Below are 27,560 nucleotides of genomic sequence, written 5' to 3' on the forward strand. Positions count from 1 at the left end.
GAAGGACATAGAATAAAACCTGAACTAAAACACCTTCAATTCCAAACTTACTTTCTTCATTCCTGATGTCAGCAGTACCAGACCACTAAAGAAGGTTCATCTACTGTACATTTTCAGATATGCAGGAGATGAATTCAACTACACTATAATGTGTACTTATGATAAATAAGTTTTGTTTTCCGACAGTTTTAACTGTGGCAGATCCAGAACTGTGCATTTATACCATGACTGAATGGGACTGCATATGAATAAACTGAATAGTAATATGCAACTGTAAGATGCACAGTATTTCAAGGACAAGTTTGCATAGAATATGACACAAGCAAGGTCCCAGTATCATTCACTGGGAACAGTACCTAGAATTGACTAGCTACCAGGCACACACTTACCCTTTCATGGCTAGATGGCATACAGTGACTTGAGTTGGAATACTAATGCTTCCTAGGTAGCTGTTCCTTCCTTTTTTTTTTTCTCCTTATCCCATATAATTTCACTCTTACATTAGGTACATAATGGACAATGTTTCTCTGATGTCAGAGAAATAATTACTATAACCTCTGTGGTATATCAGAAGTCTCTTCTGCTTGCAATACATATAAGAAGTGGAGGTGGCTGGGAAGAAGATGGCTGCTCCCAAAAGCTAGGACTGTATGCAGTTTCTCCACAGAGTCCTATATAATTACAGGTCAGAAACAGGAAACAATCACAACAGGTACATTTTTTTCTTACGGATTAAGAAAAGTGAATCATAGGAATTGCAAGTCAAGAACAAACCAGTTTCCCTCTCACACTCCCATGATAGTTCTGAGTTACTTGTTTCCCTGAATACACACTTTTAAAAAAATACAATAAAACCTAGGATATGTAACACATGAATAATTCAACTTCACAGTTATAAATACTCAAATTACACTTACATAGAATATATAACCACAGAAAATAAAATTCAAGTCATAGAAAAGAATGAAGACTAAAGGGAAAGAAAAGGCAAGGTGGTAAAAGTGATACAAGTTTAGGGCTGTGCCTTCTATAAAAGATCTTTAAAAACAGAAGTCAAGTTTTCTTGCATTCTTTTTTTGTTGTTGGAGGGGGGGAGGTTGTTGTTGTGATTTTTTCTTTTTAAATTGGATAGAATCAAAAAAACCTTCAAGCATCCATGAAGAAATCACAGACCCTGCACCTCCCCCTACAAAACTATAACAACCGTGCCTGCCAGAGAAAAGCCAATGAAACAACACAGCCAGCTCTGGGTGTAAAGAAGCCAAGCAGCTATGGCTAGTGAAGGGAGGACAGATGAAAGGTCATTTATTGGGGCCCACTTTAAAGCTAGACGTGTTGTACAGGTTTGAGGTACCACTGCCACCACAATAAAGTCTGATGTAGTACAGGGATACTCAGGTGCTTTTCTATGTATTTGTTATTTTACCATTTATTGTGAAGAGGATGCAGCAAATGCACTTGTACGAAATACAGAACATAGAACCAAACCCATGGCACAGCCCTTACCATCAACATGTATATGGAGAGGGAGGGGATTAATCCCAAAGGCAATTTAAATAATGGTATTTTATATACTTATATTTATATATATAAATAAATGTTCTCAGCAATCTCAGGGTTGTTTTTAGTGCATTGCTGTAAAAAAATTAGTGCAGTTCTCATTAATGTTTAGCTCATAAGGAATAAGAATCTATACATCTGTTCAGTCTCTTCTTGCCACACCTGAAACCCTTACACTGTTTCACCAAACTGAAGGTTTGTAGTCAATTTCTTTAAAATAAGGTGGATGAATTCCACACACTCTGTGACAAGACATGGCAATTTTTGGCAAAACAATTAGAAAAATATGAGGTGCTCTGATCTTAGAACTGAAAAGTTTGTTGATTTAAAGCATTACGCAATGCATAACAAAATTTATAAACAAAAAGATATGTCTCAACAAATCTATCCTTCATGCAAGTGTTTCTTCAGCAGCTAACAACTTAAAAAATTTTCTTACACTTGTTTATTTGGGGAAAGGGACTTAGACAAATCTGTGTTTCGAGTCCTTTCCTACAACCAGACCAAAGTTTCATGTCCCAGGAGCTGCTTCTTCTGGACCCTTCTCTCTTCTGAACCATGGGAGAAGGGGAAGTTTCAGTCTCAAAGAGATTTACACTTCAGCCCCAAGTTCAAGGACTCCAGTTTCAACAACAGCAACATATTTATCTTCAATTTGAACCAGCAGGATGGTTTTATCTATATGTGACCGACTACTTGGATCTCTGCTGCAAGGCACCCAGCGGTGAATCACCTAGGGGGAAAAAAAAAATATAATAAAATGTAAGCTCCATATGAAGAGCTGCCTAATCAAAGTTATGGTTAATAATTCAAGACTCTTACAGGGCAAAAGGAGCAAAAATATAAGTGCTACACTGACTTAGTTGTTCATTTTTCAGCGACAGCATATCTACAGACAAGCTACTTGTTTAAGTCTTGCTGAAGATGTGCATCTTAAAATCACAGAATCTATTAGGTTGGAAAAGACCTCTAAGAACAGTGAAGCCAACTGTGAGAACAGCTTGCTTACCTGAGAACAGTCAGTCTTTGATTTCGATTTCAGCAGGGACAAACAACTTGACCCAAAGCAGAACCAAACAGTTCATGTAAAGTGAGTAACAACTGAAAAATGGGCACACGTACAGATTTGGGATATTTTGATGCTCTAGCTGTCAGTCTTAAAATACCTTAGTGTTGTGCAGCACATAATGGCGCAGAACTCCAGTTTATCAGAAGATAGATGAAAACTACAGTCTCCTCTGAGCCTTTGCTCTAATTTATTCCCTACTCACTGTGAATGCAAGGTTGATCTTCTGACTAAAGTTATTCAAAGATAATTTAAAATTAGAAGTATTAAAAAGAGGAAAAATTTCAGAAATAGAGCTACAAACCACTCTTCCACAAACCACTCCCTTTGATCTACAGAATTCAGGTACTTCAACGTGCTGCTCCCAAGGATCCTGCCCTGTATTGACCATCAAAATGTCCCTTTTCCATACAGGCCCTTGTATGACCTTGAATGTCTCTGCTCAGCTGCCTCCAAAAAAAATATACCCTTAACTTCTGGGTGCCCCAAAGAAACCATAAGGATGTTCCAGTAACATGGTTTGAAATATTGCCAGCTCCACAGAAACAGAATTACCTCAAATTTGCCAGCTGTGAGAAAAGAACTCTTAGTTCAAGAACAAGGTAAGTTAAAAAGCAAATAAAATTAATTTTTACAAAATCCAAGATGGTACAGTTTTCAAGAGTTCTAAAGATACAGGTGGGGAAAAAAAGGCAGAAAACCATGAGTGATCTGTATCTTCCAAGATCAAATTCAAGAGATCCACTTCATCTTCATTAAACCCAGGTGACTATTTCTTGAACAGTGGGTGAAGGAGATTCAGCTTCATCCACTGCATGAGATCTGTGCTGTGTTCCCAGGGAGAGCATTTCAGCCAGGGAAGCATGGCATCTTTAGCTCCCCTTTGATGCAACAGCATACGTAAGTGGTCCGTTCAAGTCTGACTTCAAAGTGTGTCCATATAAACTTCTTACACAGCTGTATGGAATGTGGCCAGGAATATTCTATCCCCAGAACATAAAACATTGCCCAGTGAAGTCCCAGGTACTACATCCTTGTTGTCCAACTTAAAAACTAGTGCCTTTGAGATAGCTAAGGGCTGATTCAAAAGGCATCAATATCCTGGCTCCTTGAAAACTGTTTACATGCAAAAGTTGTACTTAGATTAAAACTCACCACAGCCATACCCTCACACTCACTTTTACCATCTCTTTTGTCATGACTGGCATTTATTTGGTCTCTGTAAATGACTGATAATATGCAAAATGTCACTAGATAATCAAGAGGTGATAAGAATCTCTTGGAAGGAAAAAAGTTCTTCTACATGCTAGTATCATATGTCATAGAAAGATAATGCTGAGTATACCTTTATCTCAAAATCTGGAAAAAGCAGCTACATTACAAAGAGGACTGCTAAATTTAATTTCCTTGAAGAAACCTTATCATGTCTTTCTGCCTTATATATACACTGTACTGCATACTTAGCAAAATAAAAAGCAAAGTTAGGAAAAATACTTTTTTTCTACTTTGCAGCAAAGTTTTAAACTACTGAGTGCAGAAGTTCATACTGAGAGCACTGACATAAGGCTTCATCAGGTAAACTGCTTGATGAGCAGCATCTCAGCAGGTAAGAATCATTTCTGCCTATTTGCAGTAAGGACCACAGCTGTAGGATCAGAAAGGTAATACTATCCTACGAGCTAAGGACTTTACTGAGACTAGTATTTTAACCACAGGCAGTGGAAACCATGTCATCAAGTTAAATCCTCTCCTCCTAATCACACACTGGATAATCTGGTGCTTTCCTCTTTCCTCTTAGGTTAAAAGATGCTCTTCTAAAAAAACCTGCCAGTATGCTGCACCAAAAATAGATGAGAAGCATCAGAAACAGCAGCTTACTCTGACCTTTAAATCCTCTTGTTTTAATCTTTCTGTAACATCAATTACTGCACATGTCAGTGTGCTGCAGTTCACAAAATACACTCAAACTCCTGAAAAAAATTGTCCCTTGATAGCAGACAACAGGACATGTTTCAATATAACCCTCTACATTCAGTATCTTTGTGACATTCTTGATTTGCAATAGTATGTCTAAACCAAACATAACAGTGAATGTTTACAACAGCATTCAACTCCCAGGATTACCTACAAGGTAACCCTATCTTAAGAGTGGACTGTTAACTCTGCTAAATTCCTGAATAATTGTATTTTCAGGGCCCTTCCTGCACAAACACATACCAACAAGGTAAATCCAGCATATGCTGTGTTACTGGCATATTGCCATTTCTTACCTGAAGTTGTGGATCTATTATCCACAGCGATGTGGACTTTCAGAAGGCAAAATCCATCCCCTGAATCCAATTTATAAGTAACGCCTTCAACTGAGGTAAGCAGTCAAAGACATTCCTTCTCAACTGTCAGAACTGCCATATTGCAAATGAAAATACAGTTGTATTGATGAATGCAAACACAGTATCAGTGACTCTTCCCTTTCACTATTTATCACTGAAAGAATACTCACTGGAACATCTTTACAGACACAAACACAAAGGTTAAAAAAAAGTGTATACCTCAGTAAAATCAAAAAGCTTCAAAGATAGATCTGGGTTTTTTCCTCATAAGAAGAGCCTAAATTGGGAGATAAGTTTTCTAACTAATGCAGTAATTTTTTATAAAACACAGACGTAAGACCCCTAAGGAAAAGAGACGGAATTTCAAGTCATAGGCTTGCACAAGTTGTGATTTCCTTCTTAAAGGGAAGCAAATATTTACGATATTTAATAGAGACATCTAAAGAGAATCTTTTTTGGCTCTTTTTTTGATCAGAATAATTTAAAACCAAATACTGTTAATCATTGATTTAGGAGCTGTTGGTAAACTGACCTTCTGTATTTGCTCGGGGATTTAAAGAAAATGAAAATTGGATGAATGAGTGCAATGCCTGAGAGTTCATGACAAGAGCTGAAAGCAGGCAGGAAGGAGAGGTGGTTGACAACATTCAAAACACCATCCTGCATCTTTTGCATTAAGTTACAGAAATATCTCTTTGCTTCAAATTAGCACAGCAACAGTGACTTCAAGGACAGCTGCTGATCTAACTTACTAGTACATCTATCTTTGGCCTTGATATCTAGGCAGACTGCCATAGAACCAAGACACTGCCTTAAGGTTAGCTTGCCAACTTCTAAGCAAAACTTACATGGCCTTCCATGCCTTCCTGAGGACTCCAGTCTTTCCAGCTGTTTCTTCCAGCTTTTAGCCGTATCACCTCATCTGGCCACTGCAGCTCTTTCCTTTTTGACACGTTGATCCCTTCCAGTACTTGACTGGGATCCATTAACTGTAAGTAGGAATTGAGTTTTGACTGTTAGTTCAGCCAAAATTTAAAAGAAACAGACAAATTGTAACCTTTTGCATACTTCCAGATAACTGGCTTTAACCCACTGAAATTGATTTCTGACCCATTTCCATGTTGGAAACAAGCTCCAGGCTAGGAAAAAGCCTGTGCAGCACTGAATTTGGAAATGAGGCTGTGGTTTCAGGCACAGCTGACAATATGTCAGTTCACTGAAGCAACAGCTCTGGTTCCCTTTCCCACTTCCTTCCGTTATACTGGCTCACAGCAGGGTCTGGGGAGCCAGCACAATGTAAGCATTGGCAGCACACAACGTAGTAGCGGGGAAGAGTTAAGTGATGATGAGCTGTTAAAATCGGCTCATAACTTCTTACAGAATATAATATCTTAAGAAACATGGTCTCGGAGAATTTATTGCTAGGCAGAAAAGTATTTATCTACTAGCATGGTTAGACGAGACCCACTCTGTGTTGTGAAGTAAACTGGTCTTTCACCGGGGAAGCAGGAGAAAACTCCTAAAAACTACTTATTTAAGGACAGAGAGAACTCCATAACGTCCACTAATCAAGGGCACATGTCCACTTTGCCTTTATCCTCCTCACACAAAGAAAGTAAGCAGCTTCATAAAAGGGTCCTTGCCCGCAAAAAAAAAGCTACTAAGCACAGACCTGAAAATTTACTTTGTTAACTTTGCCCTCTATGATGAAGTTTACTAAGGATTACTCTAAACTGAGGTGATATCAGCAATCACGTTTATTATGATCTAGTCTATTTAATACCCTTCTTGATGTTTTCCACTAATATAATGCCAAAGACATGTAAGCTGAGCTAATAAAAGCTAGGAAAGTAAGAATACAAGTTGCTGGATTTTCAAAACAAGTAAGGTTGCCAGGATTAACTTAGTCAATAGTGTACTATTTGCTGCTTATTAAACCCTGACATAGCAATAATCAAGGAATAAATACACGTGGAAGTGAAAGCAAGTATATTTACACTAATTTTGTAGATAATCTACTTGGCTTCAAAGAAAAAAGTCAGTTGCTTTGTACCCTGCAAATGAAGCTGTTTAGCTTTATCCGCTGCAATGTATAAAGGCAAACTAAGCACAAAGTGGAACTGAGTTCCGCTGATGTTCTCAATGCTGTACTGCAGCAAAATATAAATAATGTAAACCAGGAGCATGCAGGAAGGCTTCTTGTCCAGAAAACTTGTCCCTTAGATTAGTTCTCCAGTCGTAACCTCACAGAAACGGTATACCCAGACATTCCTGAAGGTATATGTATTTAAAAGTAATGATTTCAACGACATACAAAGTAACAACTAACAAAAGCATGTGGAAACATAGGTTAGCTTGTTCTTCTAGACTATTCACCTGGATTCTGTAAATAACGTCATCCTTTTTGGCTTGCATTTGATTTGCAGGGCTTGCGTTGCCACCTGACTGAGTTTCAGCTGCATTACTCCCTCCTTCTGTCCCTAGAAAGCCCACAAGGGCATGCTGTTTACAGGCTGGGATGCTTTGGCTGGAGCTGCTAGAAGAGGGCAGTCCATGCTGCACGCTGATCCCAGTCTGGCCAGTAGGTTCCATTTGGTTCACCATAGATAGGCGGGACTGGATGGATGATGGGAGGTTACGAAGGGATATCTGACTGGTGGAAGAGCGCCGACAAGGCACAAAGCCTGTTGTGGATGTGCGAAGAGATGAATGACGACTGCCGTAGCAATAAGATGAATGGCTAGCTACTGAGGCACGGGCAGGGGAATGTCTGACAAGGCTGGACTGCACAGAGTGAGAGCTGTGACTGGTGCCTAAAATATAAAAGATACAGAATCAGGAAAGTTTGATAAAGCCTCCCACACATTAGATTGCTGAAACACAAACATTTTAGTAAATAGATATACAAAACTGATTGGTCTAATCAACATCATCTGCAACAGCTGTATTGCAGATCTCTGTTGCATTTCACATAGCAGAACATCTGAATACATTCTACTCATCTCGGAATTTCATATTTTGTTCAATTCACAATCCAGACACTTAGCTTGAAAAATGCTTCAGTCTTGCTTTCTGCAATTTATTCCTTAATATTAAATACTTAAGTTTCCCATACTTAAGGCAGCAAGGCAGGTACAGATGTTCATGTTTCAAAATACTGAATATTCTTTCTTAATACACTTGACTAAACATTCAAATTTTGGGTCAGAAAATTTGTTAGAACAACAGCTGCTTTAAAACAAGTTCAGAGGAATTTAATGCATTTGAAGTTAAAAACAAATTGCAGTTCATCAGCATTGGTGTCACTGCTTTTCCTATAATAAGTATTTGCAAATACCTCTCCACAGAGAGGTAGACCTAATTATGTTCATTCAGCTACACAGTTGCATATTTTCTTTATGAGTAAAGGCAGTCTTTGAAAAACTTTCTCAGCTTTACTGTTTGTCACCTCCCTAACTACAGATCACTATGGACCCTTGGATAGGATTCAGCTCGAATACTACAGAAATAGAGAATTCATTTCACTGTATAAATAAGTAATACAAGACATTCACAAAACCTGACAAGTTTAGCATTTGCAGAGAATACAACAGAAGCGAAAAGATCCAATGTGTGGAGACATGTTATAAAAAGTTATTTAATCTATTTTGTCAGCACAACTATACCCTTTTGCTCAAATCTGTTTGGTAATCTTGCATTGCATAAAATAGTACTGTAGTTTGAGATTAATCCAACAGCTCTTAACACTATATAAAATCACATCACTTCTGTGTGCTTTTTCTTTTAACTTAGGGTCAAAAGAGCTGAAAGGTCAGTTCTGGCTATAGGATTGAACTTGTATAAAGTTGTTTCTTTGTTTTAACTTTACCCAGAGTGGAGGGATGAGTTGGTGGATGAGCTGCAGGAAAAGTTGTGGGATGAGCTGCAACAGGAGGGTGCTGTACTGCTCCAGGTCCCTGCCCTGTAGTTGCATTCCCTCCTCCTTGTGACATGCTGCTCTGTGACTCATTGATAGTTGCATTATTACTTGTGCAAGAAGCTCCACCTCCAGCATCTGAATCTTCAATATTTCCACCACTATTGCAGCCAGCTCCACAGCCTTTCCTTAGTCTAGAAACGTAATACAATTCATACATTAAGTCAGGCCTCCTAATATCAGCATTCTATGAAATGCCTCATGACAAGCAAAAAGCTTTACTCAGCACAATCCAAAGCACTCCCCATAATCAAACTTGACTCTATTTTTTCAGAATATGCTTTGCAAATATAAATGCTGCTTTCTAAGAGATTGCAATTTTCCTCATGACAGCTATCCTATAACAGTTATTTATGACAAGTCAAATGCTTATAGAAAACAGCTTTTTAAAAATTATCCCACCTCTGAAGTACAATAAAGTGATAAAATTCTAAAATATTGGTAGAACATCCTAATTATTTTGTAACAGTTTAGTAAAATTTATGCTACTTAACACACTAGTCATGCATACTGCTAAACTGCAAAATCTTCATCTACTCAGAATAGCGAGAAAAGACTGCTGGATTTTTTTATTCTATCGAGTCTGACAAGCAGATGGTGACAAGAGACAAACACCTCGGACTGCAGTAAATGTGGCATACTCTGAGGTGAAGCAGCAATGTTCTGTTTTGATGTGCCAGAGATGTCTAAGTTAAATGTGACTATCAGAACAGCTACAGGACTGTTCAGACTACGGCACCAACTCCTGGAAGTGGTAAGAATTGGGATGCACATTTCTGAATGCCACACACAGCTACCACTGTTGCTTTCGGAGTCACAGTCACAGGGGCCAGAAATGCAGTGAAAGTTCTATAGCATATAAAACACAGCACAGCAACAGTTTGTACTGAATTACCCAGGGGTCATGTGGGGAAAGAATTATATTATTACCATTCCAGTTATTTGTTCTGGCTCTGACATTCAGGATTATTTGTAAGTACTCAAGAGACTTTGAACAGCTTGTGTTACTATGCATATATTGAGCATACCCTAACAACACTGACACTTTCATGCTAAATTTGTGCCAGACAGAAACCCTACCAAAAAGTCCTTATTCTATAAAGATGGTATTTAAGACTGCAAAAGCAAAGGTAGTGAAAAAAATAGTACAGAAGTTGAATTGTCTCTCATTATCAGACCTCACGTTAGAACTGAAGTTGTGATTCTTGCACCTAGACTTTGTCTTTTTTCCTCTGAGCTCTATTTACATAGTTTGTGGTCTCAGCCCTGAAGATTCATGCTCTACCAAAGTAGTTGCCACATGCTACTGATGTGCCCAAAATAAAACTCAACGTGAATTTATTTTTATGGGAATGACTATTATAAGGTATGTTGTGTTGGGCCTGTTGTACAGGACTAGTTAGTGGAATATGAGAGCATGAACAAAGAGTAATAAGAACTCATTTCCTCAGCTCACCTGTGCCATGTAGACACTATGAAGTTTCTGATGTTTCCTAAGCTGATGGCTCCCCCAAGAATGTCCTTTAGCTGTTCATGACTGTCTGAATAAGAAGTAGTCAGAGGGGAGACATAGATTGGGTATCCAATTGGCTGGTCACAAGAGGAGTTAATCATGTTCCTCAGAGCTTGTTTAGCATTTTGGATACTTCCTCTCTCTGGATTACGATTACGCAGGAAGACAAGCTCCTGCTGTTGCCCTGCCCACAGGCCACGCACACACTCCTTATTCACCTGCAAAAGCCAAATAGAAACACTGTCAGAAAGTGAAGCAATGAGAGCGTGTGGTGACTGCTGTGCTATATACAAAAGCCTTCAAGAACATATGCAATATTGCCCTGCAGAACTGCAAGCATGCATATGCACTTCCTTAACAGGCTGAACTTAAGGACACAATCTGCAACAATGACAATAATGCAAATCTAAGAATGGAATGAGGAATAAGATATTTTAAGGCAGAAGGAACTGATTTTCTGATACAGTACTTGCACTGTATGAGAAGCAGCAGACCTAGCAATAACAAAGACTTGAGTTCAAGCTGCAGTTTGGTACAGTTATTAAAAACACACCACAACATATTGTCCCACTGTGAAATCTGCACAAAGCTTACCTTAATGACCCTGAAACTGAGATACCGCTTATTTAGCATGATGATTTTATATTCATTGGTGCCATCATCCATCACGTGACGCAGAGCAAGAAGGGACGGAGAATTGGAAAGAACTGCACTCCGCCAAGCAGGATCCCCTTCATGTGCTATAACTAGATTTTCTTCGTGGGTTGTTATAGCTTCATAAAGGACAGAAGGATCATCATATTCATCTGGAGAAGTGAAATGGTCCTGTTTCCAAGAATACATGTTCAATAAGTTATGATTAGCACTTCAGATGTAGCTACATATAAACTCCAAACATTTCAAACTCTTGAAGTGATCAGTGCATTACACAAAGTTAGCCATCAAAAATATTCAATACCTACTTTAGAACATTAAAGATAACCTCTTTTCCAACAGACTGGTTCTGTTCACTTGTTTGCTTCTTTTTTTAACTTAAAACCAAAATGATCGGAAGCACCTGCCTATCACTGATTCAACTAAATTTCTAGGTGAATTTTACACTAGATTTGTATCTATTTATACTGCTTACAGAAGTATTTTAGTTTTAGCTTCTTTTCTTATTCACAAGCCTCCAACTGTAAAACACCCTGAAGTAAAGCACTGATTATTCACCGAGACTGCATTATATGAAAAGCGCAATAGGAAGAAAAACAGTATTTACTATAGGAAAGTTCACATTGAAACTTGATGACAAACTATTTCAGCATCAGATACTATCAAGACAACTTATATTACTACCAGTCAAATACAAACACAAAATCTACAAGTTCAATTCAGTGTTAGGTCACATTACTTTCTGGTTAAAAAAAGGATTGTGGTTAATAACCAAATTTCCATATCCTGGCTGAAGCCTGGATATGCTATTGCACTGCAAGCAAATAAAAACCTTGTATAGCTTAATAAAATAATGCTCAGAAAAAAAACATTTTATTTGTTAGAGTGATCTTTATTTTTCTCACTTTTCATTCCCTGACTTAATTCTTAAGTCCATTCTGCACAGTAACCCTCTGAGAACACTCCAGAGCTGTTGAAGTAGTACTTCTGCTGGTTTCGGCAATGATTTTGTAATTATTCTGCTTTGTTACCTCTACTCCTAACACACATTTTGCTAAATTCAGAGTTTGTGTTACATGAAAGAGCTGATTCAATTGCTGCTAGCTTGGGGGGACTTCTAGACTCTGCAATGAAGGCAAAAAAAGAACCTTTAATAATAATTTTAAAAGTGCAATTAAGATGTGCCTTTGATTTGCCTATGATTTCCAAGCAATCTATTTTTCTAGAGTACCAATCCTTTTCCATCCTTACAGAGTGCTTATCACTAAGTACACGCTTTCTTGTACTTGCTGAGATGAGTCAATACATTCACTGGACAGAATTTGAGATTGTTCATCTTCACCCTTACTTTGCTATAAAGACCAACTCTAATTTCAGCTTATTGAAAAGCAGCCTTCTTATTCTCACCTGAAACCTGTGATTACAACACTTCAAAGTAAAAAGAACAAGAAAAACAACTCCCATTGGAGGAGAGGGCTGTACAGCTTTGAATGCATGATAACCTTTTAAGCCAATTACAGATGTGTAGAGAGGGAAGAGAGAGGGAATATATCAGAGAAGCTGTTCATAAGGGAAATATCTCTAGATAGGTATGAAACAAGGCTTGACATGTTCTCTGATCTACATTTAATGTAATTTTCAAGCTCTGAGCATAAACGGCATTCCCTTTTCCTCTATATCAACTTCCACAAGAGCTATAATAAATCAAAGGACAAGACATGATATTCCCTCGTTTTCAGCTGTCAATCTCTATCATATGCCGTTTATTATCATCCTCTTTTTTTCTCTCTCCTAGTCACTTATTTTTAAAAGAACAAACGCACAGAAATAAAAAGAACTGGACACATCTTTCTGTGTAATCTCTTACCTGATGTAACTTAAGTGACATCCGAATTCCAGGAACCACTACTTTCCTCAGCAATTCCATGTCAGCAAAAATCCATTCATCTCTAATTGAAGATATACGGAAGTCACCCTTAAACAGGGCATGCAGGCCATACAAGAAGGATTCCAGATTACTGTTGAGGGGAAAAAATAATGAAGAAAACGGCCCAAATATTAACAGAAATACAAACATATCCACAGATATCATCACTGAAAAGAACAGACAATATTGAGCTGTACAGAAGGGCACACAGTTCCTCTCTATAAAGCTGCAGAATAAGACAGGGAGAAGAGAACATGAGTGAAGAAGTGTGTGTAAGCAAAACCTGGACATTAGATGTGCTCTGAACAGGTAATGAACAAGCCATACACAACAGGCTGTTTACATGGACTAAAGTAAACAGGAACACCATAAGGACTGCCTGACTTCATTCTGAAGATTTTTAGAGAAAACTTTTCGAGGTATATAACACAATGGAGGATATTTAACTTCAGTTGTGCATGCTTCAGGACAAAATAAAAAGGCATTGTTTTCAATGACTAACTAAAGAGTGAAAAATACAAAATGCTCTGATCACCCTTGCAACTGCATATTTGCAAGACTTTCAAGAGGCAATTGGTGGGTACTTAAAAGAATTGGTCAACAGTTGCCCTAAAAGTGAAATGGAACAGTCAGCACCCAGTTGACCAACAGCTTGTGCATCTGATTATGCTTTTTATTTTCTTTTTAAATCACCACCTTGTGATTTCCTGAAACATTTAACTAGATTTAACACTGCATTTCTAGAGCTGAAGCTGTCAGTCTGCAAGAAAGAGGGTGCCATATCACAACAGAGTTGAGATGAAGGAGATTTGTACAAAACACAACCGCTTGCCACAGAACCGCTAAACTGTGAAACTTATCATAACAGTCTGATCTAACATCCACCAAGATATGAATTCTCCATTTTAAGAAACTTCCCTCTTCTTCCCCTTATTTCCATATAGGGCATCTACTTGGTGCAGGAAATGGAGTTTACTTTTAGAACTCAATCAGTTCTTGTGTTTTTCTTCCCCCATCTGTTATAACTGGTCGTTACCCATACCAGAATTCTCATCTTGCATTAGTTCAATAAGACAAGATGCTCAGATTCAAGTTCTCCCTTGCTTGCTTTTCTTTGGTTATGCTTCATTGGCTGTTGTAATAAAGACAAGTTACATAGCAAATCTGTCCAGTTTAAAGGAAGACAACATCAATTATCCATTTCTTTTATGAAAAGGTCCTCATCCTAACACCTAGCCGAGCAACTCAGAAGGATTTTGAGGATGGGAAGCTTACAACAACAGTATTTTATTACCTAGACATATGATGTGAAGCTGTTCCCAATGCTCTCCGCCCCAGAACACACAGTCCATAACACAATGTCACTAGGGGTGAGTCTTTACTTGAATCCAGTGGCTTATAATAACAAAAGAGAAAATAGTAAGTCAGGTGAATGGAGTACGGAGATCACCATTGAAAAAGTCAATTCCACCAGAAAGAGTAAAAGACCCAAACACGTCACAGTTCACAAACCCAAGTGTGCATATATACCCACCGCACCAGTTACTCTTAAGAAAACAATTGTTTGAAACTCTGAGCAAGAGTTTTGTAAATACGTAAGGATACTTGTAAAGGCAAACACACACATACTATTATATAAAAAAGACAAATCATAAGCTGAACAGATGTATGGTACATTCCTCACGGATACTGTGTATCTTATAAGCAAACCGTTGATTAGCAAAATTATGGGTTTTAGACATAAATATTTTTAGTGAATACAGTGGATTCTAACTGACCAGGAGTATTTAATCCTGATTTAACCAAAAACTTCCCTGGACTAAGCTTTAATCCGGAGAAACTTGCCTTCAGTTCAAAGCCAGTAGTAGCTGTACAGTGTATATAATGCCCTAGAAAATGGCATAATTCAATTAAATGATTAAATCTGGTTTTCAATACATACATAAAATCTTTCATGATCGTGACTTGGAGGGAAACAATTTCCTTTGACTGTTGTTTGTCATTTGACCACAGGATACTAAGTCTTACACCCATTAAAATGGGCTTCTTACTCATCTTTGACCACCAAAGCAAAACTGAACTCTTAAGTCTTGGATCCTTCGTTAAACACATAAATTCCAATTATATTCCTGTCCCTTTCATCTCAATCAATTTCTGCTTATTCTCAAAGGCAACACTAATTAGACTAGACCATACACAGTTATTTTGTAAACAGTAAGAAGTCAAGGCATGCCTCTACAACCATATTCCTATTTAAAAGGTGGAAAGATTTTGGAGAGAAGAAAAGACTGAATACAGGATAATCATTTTCACAAGCCAACAATTCCAGCAGTCCAAAGGAACAGTGTTGTATGATCAATGAGAAAGAAGCAGTCAGTCTTATAAGCTGGCAACAGGTATCTGAAGTTTTATGGGGTTTTGTTTTGCTTGGGCACTTCTTTCTTTAAGTTAGGCTTGATTTGTGAACAGTGATTTCTAAGCACAAAACATCAATTCTGTAAGCATACTGTTCTGTATGTAGATCAGTGCCTAAGACTCAACTGATTCATCTGAGCTAGCAAATAAAATTCATTAATTAACCGGTTAAACCATAAATTACTTACAGAATTTATTAAATTCTCAAAAGTAGAAGATCAAAACCATTTCAGTGAAAATACTTAGATTACACGTATTTATTTTAAAAATCAGCATTGAACCAGCCAGTAAGTCAAACCAGTGGGACAAAATGAGAGCATCCTAGAATAGTGAATGGCTTTCCTCACATGTCTATACTTACCTTTTCTCTTCGAGAGCAGCAATATTCTATCCAGTTCAAATATATCATACAGAAGCTCTCTCTTGAGATCCCTGCCAGACGATGGTCGTAATCCTCATCAATATTGGGGTTAAATGTTGGGTCTACATCAACATAATTGCGGTCTGTGCACAACCGCAGTCCTTCCTGCATTGTCTCGTTAGCTAACCATTCCTCTAGCTTGGGGGATGTCGTGACATAATAGATGATTCCCTGAAACAGTAGTAGTTAAGAATATGAGTCACTGCAATTAGAAAACCCAGTCAGTAATCTTGATTGTTTCAAATTATTTGCATTATTTTCCTGGCAACAAACAAAACTGACACACAGTAGTATTTATTTAGCTCACAGGTGCAACATATTTGCACAGAAAACACAGGTGGTATATAGGAGTATTTTTCAAAGATTGTCAAGATTTCTGAAGCCTACACTGAAGGAATAAGGAAAGAACAAAAGGATGGGACAGGACTGTCAGTGTAATTTTTGCAAAAGACATAGAACTTTTTATCTAGTTAACATAGAGAATTAGGTATTAAATATCTAAAGAATTCTAAATAAAATAGTGCTAAAACACAAAACATTTTAAGACCCTTGTGCTGGGAAACAAAAATTCTGTGTGTATGAGAGGAAGTATCTTGGAAATATTTTAATCTGAAAATTTTCAGCTCTCTGAAAGAGAGTAGGTTGTGAAAGATCTCAGTTAGTACACTGATTATCAGAAGGGATCTGAGGTCTAGAGTCCTCTTAAAACTGCAGGCCAGGACTTTCTTCCTTTTTTAAGACTCAAAGATGGGTTTGTACAGCTTATAAGGACCAAAGAGCCTGGCTTTCTCTAAGAGAAACAGACTATTTAACTTTTCATTTACAACACAGCTATTCTATTTGGGTTATAGTTTTCAAGTTTCTATTCCAGTTTCAGCTAGGAAGTATCCTCTCTGATCTAGTCTACAGGGTCATTATCTTACTCACGCACCATCTGAGTCACCATCAGTACAATAAACTCCGTCCTCCTTTAAAGAAGGTGTTCATACATCTCTAATTATCATCACATTCTATGATCCTGATATTACAGACATTAGAAGTTCAAGACATTAAGCAGTTTCCAGGTGTAGTCCAGCCTATCTTCCCCTGAGGGTTGTAGTGATCTGAATCATACCTTCACATAGTAAGTAGTGAGAATTTTCCGGAGATCAAAGACTTGAAGCATGGAAGCTGCACTGTTGTCAGTGATGCTGTAACCCTCCAGAACATACTTTGTCACAAGCACTTCCCAAGCCAGCCAACGTTGCCCAAAGGCAGCATTAAAGGAAAGCATGTGAGGAAGGTGGCCTGGTTCACAGCAACAAAAACCTTCATCTTCCTCTACACCTTCAGTGATGGCCTCTACTTCTCGTTGCTGACAATAAGTTCCTTAGGAGAAAATAGAGAGAAGAACAAAGTGTTGAAAGCTTTGTGTGATTGCTTTAATATGAACTTGTGTTTAAGAGTTCAAAAATTTCCAATTACGTTTTTTAACACTAAGTGAACTATCTGCCAATGAGCACAAAAGATTTGGATAGCTTAATTTATCACTCTAGGATCCCATTTGACTTGAGTTTCTCTTAGAAGTAATTATGGCAGGCATGTTGCACTAAAATGGAAAGACAGACTTCGCATCAAGTGACAGGAGCATCAAGAGACCCTGCAGCCCATTTTCAAAGCAATTAATTTACAGGATGGAACCGAAAATTACTTATGTTTCCAAAGCAGAAGCCAACTTTTTAGTACAGACAGTTCAGGAAGTGTAAGACACTCACCTCTGAATTCAAGCCCCCTCAGCTGGAAGGTGACCAAGCCGTTTCCTATCTCTATAAGGTGTACTAGTGCATTGAGGTAGTCAGAGGCTAGGATGAAGCAGTCCCCAGTACTATAGTTTCCCCAGCGACCCAACAACAAGTCTCCACATAAGCTGTGCTGAAGGGAACGGGTTAAATGTTCATAGAAGATAGAATTCAGGTTGTTATCATCTGAACCTGCAGGAAAATTGAATTTAGGTTATCTGAATCTGTAGAAAAACATTGAGCTTGAATGTCAATTATCACTTCACACCGAACCCTACATTTTTTGAACAGCAATGTTGTTTCAAGGTCATACTTCACTCCCACTTCCCCCTTTTTTTAAGGGACAAGTACTCCAAATGAATGCTAAGTGATACTTTGAACCAAATTTTTCTTAGTCACTCCTCCATTTTCCAAGGTAATACTTCAGTTCCACTCATGCATCTCCCATCAACCCATTCAAGATAATAAAGTGCAAAAGAAAACGAGCACAGAAGTATCTCAGTAATGACTGTTTGTACTGGTCTCATCACCATGACACTGAGACACCCTCAAATAATACTTGGCACCTGTTTCGTTACTCAAGAATACAAACTAAAACAACTTCATACGTACTACAATTAGAAATAAAAAAGTAAAGCAGGAACACAAAGCTAAGGGTGAAGTTAAAAAACTCATGGGAGAGTATAAAGAATAAAGCAAGAGAGATAATGGAAGAGAAAGTAACAGAAGACAGAGCAACAGAAAGTTTGGGCAGGGTTGTATAAGTTCAGAGGGCAAACTGAACATGAATCCTATAAAGATGCCATAAAAGCCATTTACATTTGAAGAAAATGCCACTGTAAGAAAACCTACCCCTCGAGAAAAAAAAGAAACCCACCAACCCACACCCACTTCCCAAAACCCCCACCTTGAGAAACCAATCCCCAAAAAAACTCCGAATGAACCACCAAAATCAGACTAGGAAAGCTACCTGGATTCCGATCAAGCTGCGAAGCCAGTCTAGTATTTGAATGATCCACACGCTTTGTGCTGAAAAGAAGAAAATAAAGCATAATTAATACAAAATATATTACTGTAAGAAAATCTAAGGGAAGAAACTACTAATATAAAAACTGTTAAAGAATATTCCCACTGAAATAGTTTCAAAAAGTTATTTTTAAAAATCTTATATGCAAATTTTTTGCTCTTCTCACATGTAAAACTATTTTCTGCCTGTGATAGCATTTTGTCCATAGTAGATAGCCACAGAATAATCTTTAACTTTAGATTTAAGTGTATATATTTTCTTAGATAGCTATAAAGCTCTAGAGGTGAGAAATAAACTTTAAAACCATTAAATTAACACAGCTAACATTCCAGTAGACTTTACTGAAAGAGCAATTTTCAGACAGTTGTTTCACTGTCTGAAGTTACAGCCATAACTCTTGAATCTAAGATTTGGAACACTGTATTTAAAACTGTTGGAAGGGAAATAATAAATACCAGAAATATCCACTAATCTTGTGCTATGCTGCTACTCTATCAACAATAGTGAATTTCAGAGAAATAAAACAAAAAGAGATATAACCTGAAATGAAGATTCTTTTACTACTGATCCTAACTTGATCAAAAAATATTTACTTTAAAAGAATCTTAATATATTGAGTTTAGACAGTTTTGCTGTGAGCTAAGCAATAACGAACACAGGTAAAATACACTTATGACCTGCTCCTCCAAACCTTTTTATCCATAAATCCACTTTCTGATTAAAACTGCATTTCACAGTAACATCGATTTTATGTTTAAAAATCATCAGGATGGCATACATATCTCTAAGTAGAAATTACTTCCAGCAGCTAAAGCAAATGTTCCTAGTGTAAAAAAATAGCTGCTACAGTATTTCAGAATTCAGTTAAATGAAAACTTTCAATACTATACACTAGTGTTCTTTGAGGGAAAACACAGCAGAAACTGGCTAGGAAAAAAAAGCCAACAAAACCACAAAACCAACACGTTTAAACATATTTACATGATTAAAAATAAATGTCACAAACTTTAAAGATCTGATTTCACTTACTTGTAATCTCTTTCCCAGAATTTGACAGGCCTGGCATATGAAGTGATGAATATTGCACTTCCCAGAAAAGGATTCAGTGGAGTAGAGAAGAAAGCTGACACAGCTGCTTGAACAAACAACATGGCAGAATCTGTAGGATAAGAGAATTAAGGAAAGCGAAGCAACAACTATGGGGGTTTTTAAGCTCCTGAGGTACTACCTGATATAGACAGCAACACCAATTAAGAACAAAACAAGATCTCTACGAATTTCTATGCAGCAAAGTGCCTTGGCAGATCTCCACCAATTAGAGGATTATTTTTGTTTTTAAAAACTGAAATAGATGAAAATGTCACTAGACATGGTAGTCATTCAAAAATGCTATCAAGAATAGCAATGCAACAAAATGCAAAATTCAAGAACTAAAACCATAGTTAGTTACTCTCATAAAAGGAAATGACTGTCAGAAGAAAACCTGTGTCATTTTCAGAATGATTTCTGCTCCACGTTTCTTTCATTCCAGCATTCTATTCCTACTTTATCTGCTATTGTATAATTCATAGCATTGTAACAAGGTAGAAAGTATGCACAGTTTTTCCATAAATACTCACTAGACAAACCTGTTCCTTCAGCACGTTTACCCAATAATATATAATCCATTATAACACATTATTCAGAAGTTATAAATACATGACTTCAGGAGAAAGCCTCTGTTTTCAAAGGATACGTGGCACAGCGAAGGGCTGAGCAAAAGCATGGAAGGCAGATCCCCAGGTGATCTGCCATGGAGCAATGTAGGTATATACAAACCTCAATTTATAAAAGAGTTCCCAAAGCTACAGGAAAAAAAAAGAAAGAAAAAAGAGAAAAACAGTGATTTAGTCAAAATCAGTTATTTAGCCAAAAACCAATATGCTTTGCAGTACACAAATATCCTAAGGAATTTACTGGTCATCCTAGAGTTCTTACTGGTTCTACCAGAAGCCGTCAGACTTAAGAAAAGGGATGTAATTACAAAAGCAAGTAACATAACATGCTTCTTTGTTCTACTTAACAGAAACTCAGGAGATGTTTAGAAAGTTTCATATGGTTTCTCAAGCAAACAAAAATGCTTTGGGAAGGAGAAGTCTTAGCTGCCTTACAGCATATCAATTACAGTACAAGTAAGACTGAGGATCTGCAAGATTACCTATCAGTTAGCACTATCCATTTTGGATAACAAACACCTAGGAATAGAGTTGAAGTTACCTTGCTGAAGAGTATGGACATGAAGAACAGATCTAGCAGCATGGTCTCAGTAAAACTTTTGTAATCAAAAGTAAAGAAGAGCACTGTGAAAATAACAGTGACATACTGGCACGTTGGGCTACTGAATGATGAACGCAGCAACTTCAAGCCAGCTATTGTGATCATTAAAGCACCCAACCTGTGTAAGAAATTCACACAAAAGAGTTACCATCTGCTGTCCAAAAGGGGTTTAAAGACCATATAAGTTGTTGCTGTCATGAAATGCCAGCTTTGAAATCTCTTCAAACTCGAGGTTTAGATTTGAGTTTGGTTTTGGAACTTGGGGGTGGTTGGTTTGTCGGTTTCTTAAAAGACAACTTTGGATTTGGGTGTTTTTGAAAGAGGTTACTAAGTCTTTTTATCAGTATTCCCAAGCCCATCAATATTCAAGGATTAGCATTATTTGTAAGAGTACCACTAGTAAAAAAAATTTTGGAGATGAAATATCCTTGTATTCTGAAACTTGGTCCTTAATTTAGGTTATGAATACTGTAATGCAAAAATGCTATATTAATCATCAAGACAATGTTAATCAACACTGGGTTATCATTTCCTGCATGACCCTACTACTAGAAGTTTTACTACTAGTAGTAAAAACTACTGCTCTAGTTTTTACTGGGGGAACTGCAATTTCATTCTTTTTTGAGATAGTAACTGACAGATCAAAGGGTTATAAAAAATAAGTTACAGTAATGTAATAGCAATATTCCTCCCAAAGGTCTTGTAGTGACAGTGATAAGGAACCCAAGGTAAAAACTTATTAGATACAGGGATTAAAATTAAAAGAGCCAACCTCTCCACCCACCCCCAAAAAATCTAGTACCCAGTCCCCCAGTACATATTTCGTTTTGTTTCAAGATTCATTTTCTCTTTTGTTCTAACTTAATAGAACTTCAAATCCAGAAAAGACAACTCGTTACTGTTTCTTGAAGGTTAAAAATTGCAGAGCCTATTATTGAACTCTCATTTGCTGAAACAGTCAGAAACAGTGCTCAAGGGATTATAACAAAGGCTCAATTTAAGAAGCAGTGTGCAATTCCGTCTGGATGTGGATTACACTTAGGGGCTAGAAGGTCTGAGGAATTCCTTGATGAGAGACAAAAGCTGTAGGGGGACTGCAAGCTGGCACACCAACTTGGGGAACAAGCCTGACATTTACACCTGATAAAATACCAGCACAAATCACCACTATCTTTAACTTGAGTCTGGATAATAATATTAAAGACTCTGAAGATAAACATGGAAACTGTTATCACACTGTAAGGTAACTCTACAACCTGCAATCTTTACAGTATGTGCTATGAATTGAACGATTTATCTTTGAGGGCATTTTCAGTTTAATACTGTAATATTCCATTCAGTCTAAGTCAGCAAGATGAGTTGGCTTTATAAGGGTTTTTACATAAAGAAAAGCTTTATTTATTCCTTGCCTTAGTCTTAAGACAATAGCATTAACTGTCTTCCTGTTGAGGCCAAAACTCACTATTTAATTTTCCACCACAGCAGACATACTCAAGATTACTTGATCTCCTTTTCTACTTACTCAGTATCCAGTTTCTTTGGACTAGCAATATTCTTAGCGCTGCTACTAAGCTCATTGAGGACTATCAGTGGATAGATAACATTCTTCTCTACAAAAAGGAGCCAAATGTGAAGTTTCTCAAACCACATAACATGTGCAGCATCTATCAAGACACATTAAAAAGAAAAATCAGATAGCACTGTCAAATCAAACTCTAACAGAATGAAGATTCTTGATCCAAATAATTTGTGGAGCCAAACATTACCTGTATTCTCACGCCAGATTTTCACAGTTTTATTTAACCAAAATAAAGAGAAGTGTTTTTGCACTGTTCATACAGCAAGAGAACAGTTCACAAACAACTTGCTTACTGCACATGGAAGGAAATAAGCTGGGTTGTCACTTCTTCAATAATTTCAGCATTGCTACTGATGAAGCTATTTGACATTATGTATTTTATCTCATGTAAAAGGATGGTTTTCCAACCATATTCAATCTGAAAGACTTTTGGTTTACAACTCTACAATACAGAAGAGCCTACTTATCTGCCAACACAAATATCTGTGACTTGAGAACTTTTAAACTTCTACAAGAATTGTAAAGTACGTTTCAACTTAATGCAAATTAAAATAAGAAAATGTATTCTACAATATAGTCTAGAAGAACCTATGCCAAAAGTTATGTTAAACATTAATGCATACCCTGATGCATAAATAAAGGGCTAAGGTATACTTGCAAAGAGGCTAGAAAAAGGTCCACTGCTTTGTCAGTGCTGTGAACGTGTCTACAAGAACCCCAGCAAGAACTGAAGCTCCTTTTCTTCAACAGAAGCCATAAGGACTATTAGTCAGTGACATGGCATGAATTCTCTATGTTACAGGACCAAACTGGAAGATCTTATGAACTAATATTTAACATTAGTGGCTATGACTTCCATTTTTCCTGAAAACACTTCTACATATGGAAATAATAAAACCATGTATCATCCAAAGGGCATCAACTATAAACAATCTAGTTCGATTGGTTATACCCAACCACTTTTCACTTCTTCCAAATAAAGTTCGAAATCATACTACAATTGCTATTCATATTTATCTTTACATACAGTCACTGGAAAAAACCCACAATTTAGACATCAATGAAAAGACCACATTGAATTGATGCTACAAAGGTTGAAAGTTTGTGAATCAATTCTGACAATCCTTTTCTCCTGAAAGCAGCAGAATGCTTTCTTTTCATTATCATCTTGTCTTGACAACCAACTGAAGAGAAAAATCAAAATAGTTTCAGTTGTTGCCAAGCCCTTTTTGACAGAAATTTCTTAAGTCTTCTGCTAACAATAAAAACATTCCAACAGTAAAGTCCCCACAATCTATTGCAACAGTACAATTAACTTCATCTTTTCTGCAGCCTCTGGGGAAAGATTTCATGAAAACACAAGCTTTAATACAATCTGCAAGCACATGTCTATGCAGATCAACTCCGAAGACTGGTCCCTTGGTATCTTTATCCATTAGTGGCCACCTGCACTTTTTTTCTCTTGTTAAACATGTCAAAAATACTTTTAAAAACCAAATCTCCCTAAGATGAAATCTCTACCAGCATTCACCACACCTAATCCTCTAAAACATTTGAAAACTTATCATCTTGAGGAAATACCTAATGAAACGCAGTCAATCTTGATGAAAAATTCTTGAAGCAATGATAAACACAAACTTGGCCACTTAAGATTCTGAAGACTGTGCTTTAGTGGAACTGCCCTGGGATAATGTTAGCACATGGATTACCATCATCAGCTGAGAGATACATAAAAAAAACCATCATGGAATGAAACCATGAGGAACTGAGAAATTAAGACACTTATAGATTAGATGTAATTAAGAACTCTGGTGGTAAGAATAATAAAGAGAAGAGATTAAGTTTATTAAAAGGGCAGCAACTACAGCAAGTTTGAAAAAGTGTTATGAATGATACTTACTTCGGACTTCAAACTGATGGTATTCCTTGGTTTTCAGCAGCGGGTGAGAAAAGCAATGCCAAGGAAGTTGCTTTCGGAGTTGAGGCAGAACATAATGGGTCACAAAGCCTACCGTACCCACCAATGCATAAAGAACATAACTTAAAATAGGCTAAAAAAAAAAAAAATGAAAAAAATTAAGGTTTATTTTTTATAAATAAAATAATGCACTAACAATGTAGTACTTTTTCCAGCATCTAGGTAAATGCTCCTGTAATACTAAGATGGAAATTTATTTCTTCATGAAAGATTATACCACTAACTTTAAGGTAAAACAAGAAAACCTGCAAGAAAAAAAACTCTGTGTCTAGCAAATTTTCACCGAGTTGAAATGTATTTTAAAGTAAAAACAGTACACCAATCTTCCTTCATAGTCCATTGCTTCTGACCCATATGCATTTCATTTTGAAAAGGTATTATTCTCTAAAGGCTGAACCCAATTTACATTTCCATCTGCTGGATAAAAGGACGTATAAACATAAGCAAAAACAAATCATTAATTTCATATTCGCTTGAGAAAGTAAGAAGCCTCCCACAAGACCAAACTCTTCCACAGAAGTCACAAAATACTGCAATATTAAAATAGTATGAAGGTTGGATTTCACAGTAATGCTTTCCATACATTAAAACTTTCTCAAAATTTCTAGGTAAGTCATAGAAAAATTGGGATTGCATTGTCTTGCCATAAGCTCTTTGTGAATCCTGTGAAGCCTAAGTCTATTGAACTATACAATGGTGAACAACATGTAGCAAATTTTCTCAAACATGGGGAAATGCAACATTCTGGAGGAGTGCTGAAATCCAACCATACAATAGAAGAGATGTTCCTTAGAAAACACTAGTACACCTGGTTAAATAGGGCACTTGACCTGAAAACATGCAGCTACCTAAATACATATGCTTTTTTAAATTAGTTTTTTACTTTAGGCAGTAGCAGCAGTATAAAACCCTTCTAAAATACATTAAAGAAATTTTCATTTGCCTGACATAAAGCAGTTCATAACCTAATCAATGGTTCCATTACAGGAATACCAAAATAAGAAACTCAGTAACTGCAACTCTAGGTAAATGCTTAATTTAAATTCAAGCACAGGATCTAGTGCCATGTCATCATGAAGCAGGAGTCACATATGACATTAGTTAGTCTGTAAATAACCATTCCAGGAAAGAGGTACTCCCCTATACTATTGTCTATAAACAGCCATGCTACCATACAACTGCTGTGTCATGGTTCAGCTCCTCAAACTTTAGGAACCAAACCTTTAAAACCTTTTTTTTTTAAGTTCCATTTTTCCTTATTCCAAAATGATCCTGACTATTTAACTGAGACAGATGAAACAAAAGAGGGTGTTTTGTGTCAGAGGCTATAACAAAAGTCGAGAATATAAGCAGACACTAGGAAAGAACAGGGGAAGATGACTTTCTGAGCACATAACAGTGAAGAACTACAGTCATGTACTTATCACACTATATATTTAAAGACCATCTAGAACTAGTCAGGAGACTCAGCGAACTACCAAAATAAGCTTTACATCATAAAGTATCTTCATACAGAAGGCAAATGGAAGACGTGAAGTAACACCTTACCTGTAAAACTGTAAATACTGTACTGACGTGAATTGCAAAATAGAGTACACCAATGACTATACACACAATCAGGTCAGACTGCAATCGTTCACTCTGCAGAGTCAAAATAAAATAATTTTAGAAAATACCAGCTTTATTGTCCTCTTAGAATCATTAAAGTTGGAAAAGACCTCCAAGTTCATCAAGTCCAACCGTTAAAGACCTTGTTAACACACATACACAATAACATTGAAATTGATTATTAAGATTTTCCAATTATGTCAGTGTTATTTACTTCCACTGAAGTTATCAGAAATTTCACAGGACAAATCTTACAGCTAAGAGCATAAGTTTAACTAAGTTAGATGCATATCAATAGCAGGGAAGGACAAATCAATACACCCAATATATTCTCTCTCTCCTTCTGGACTGTGAGGGGGTGTAAGGATTGCCCTCAGTAAAGCACTGATGAAAGAGCTGGAAGGGACAATCAAAATTCCCCTTCGTGATCTAAGAACTGCTTCAATCATGGAGCAATTAAGAGCTATGGAAGAGTGCTGCCTAGGCAAAGCTATCAACCAGGGAAAACAATGAGGCTTTACCCTTTATCCCCCCCCTTTCAGACGGGTAAAGGATAGCTTTGGAATCACCCTGAGGGCTGAGTCTGAATTTTCCATTACGTCTTAAAAACTGAAAACAAGTCGTTGATAACGAGCAAAAAATAACATAACTAGTAATGCCAGAGTCGGCCACAAGGGGGCAATATGTACTTAGGGTCATAGCAATCGGATATTTACAGCCCAGAAAATCATTGAAGGATTAACTACTCCAAAATTGGACAAATAATTACACAGAGCAACTAATGCTGCAAAGTTTTAACTTCTTGCACTACAACTTAGTTTTTTAAAAATCAATTAGTCCTGATTCCAAAAACCACTGAAAAAAAGACTATAATCAAAATCCTCAGCTCCCTGCACCCTTGGAGATTAATACCAGTTTGAGAGCTAAAGAGGACCTTGCAGCTCTTGTCACTCTCTACTGTTCAGTGTTAAAAGAACTGCAGTTTCTCTGCTCTAAATATTTATTTGCAGTTTCCACACACTGCACCTCATCATCTTTGTGCCTGCTGTACTACGAGAAACCCAGTTATACTGTTCCTCCCCTACAGCCAAGCCCTACACAAAGATAAGTGAATGCTCAACACTTTTGTACAAATTAAACATATTAAAATTCTTAAGTCTTTTATTTATTGCTACACTGTGTGAAAAAAAATGTTTAAATATTACTTCTATAAATACTCAGAGTGAATTGGTACTAAAATTTCAAAGTACGAGCCTAAGTAAATAGAACAGGTTACATCTGCTCCCAAAGAAATCAAACAGAACAACTCAAAACATCCAAAGCAAACCACAAAAAGCCCCACAACACTTTGCATCATTTTTATTTTCCACTTCTGGAACAGCAAGCACAAAGCTCTTCCTCACATTATTAGA

General features: G+C 37.0%; 1 protein-coding gene across 8 annotated transcripts in view; it reads right to left on the reverse strand.

Annotated features, from left to right (window-relative positions):
* Positions 1 to 414: 414 nt before the first annotated feature.
* The window catches only part of PCNX1 (pecanex 1), an 87,353-nt gene continuing 60,207 nt past the window's right edge, over positions 415 to 27,560 (reverse strand). For all 8 annotated transcript variants that reach the window (XM_027879670.1, XM_027879662.1, XM_027879665.1 and 5 more), the window contains 18 exons: positions 26,089 to 26,181; positions 24,463 to 24,613; positions 22,506 to 22,647; positions 20,924 to 21,101; positions 20,403 to 20,511; positions 19,697 to 19,826; positions 18,611 to 18,669; positions 17,617 to 17,832; positions 16,977 to 17,230; positions 15,803 to 16,033; positions 14,321 to 14,421; positions 12,967 to 13,117; positions 11,040 to 11,270; positions 10,389 to 10,663; positions 8,825 to 9,066; positions 7,333 to 7,769; positions 5,805 to 5,945; positions 415 to 2,293 (listed from right to left, as the gene is read on the reverse strand). In XM_027879670.1, coding sequence (XP_027735471.1) covers positions 2,153 to 2,293; positions 5,805 to 5,945; positions 7,333 to 7,769; positions 8,825 to 9,066; positions 10,389 to 10,663; positions 11,040 to 11,270; positions 12,967 to 13,117; positions 14,321 to 14,421; positions 15,803 to 16,033; positions 16,977 to 17,230; positions 17,617 to 17,832; positions 18,611 to 18,669; positions 19,697 to 19,826; positions 20,403 to 20,511; positions 20,924 to 21,101; positions 22,506 to 22,647; positions 24,463 to 24,613; positions 26,089 to 26,181 — 3,282 coding nt within the window. In that variant the 3' untranslated portion in view covers positions 415 to 2,152. The remainder of the gene's footprint in view (positions 2,294 to 5,804; positions 5,946 to 7,332; positions 7,770 to 8,824; positions 9,067 to 10,388; positions 10,664 to 11,039; positions 11,271 to 12,966; positions 13,118 to 14,320; positions 14,422 to 15,802; positions 16,034 to 16,976; positions 17,231 to 17,616; positions 17,833 to 18,610; positions 18,670 to 19,696; positions 19,827 to 20,402; positions 20,512 to 20,923; positions 21,102 to 22,505; positions 22,648 to 24,462; positions 24,614 to 26,088; positions 26,182 to 27,560) is intronic.

This window comes from Empidonax traillii, unplaced genomic scaffold, assembly GCF_003031625.1.
Source record: "Empidonax traillii isolate 1590-97213 ecotype Southwest subspecies unplaced genomic scaffold, ASM303162v1 scaffold56:size2478089, whole genome shotgun sequence".
Lineage (NCBI taxonomy): Eukaryota > Metazoa > Chordata > Aves > Passeriformes > Tyrannidae > Empidonax > Empidonax traillii.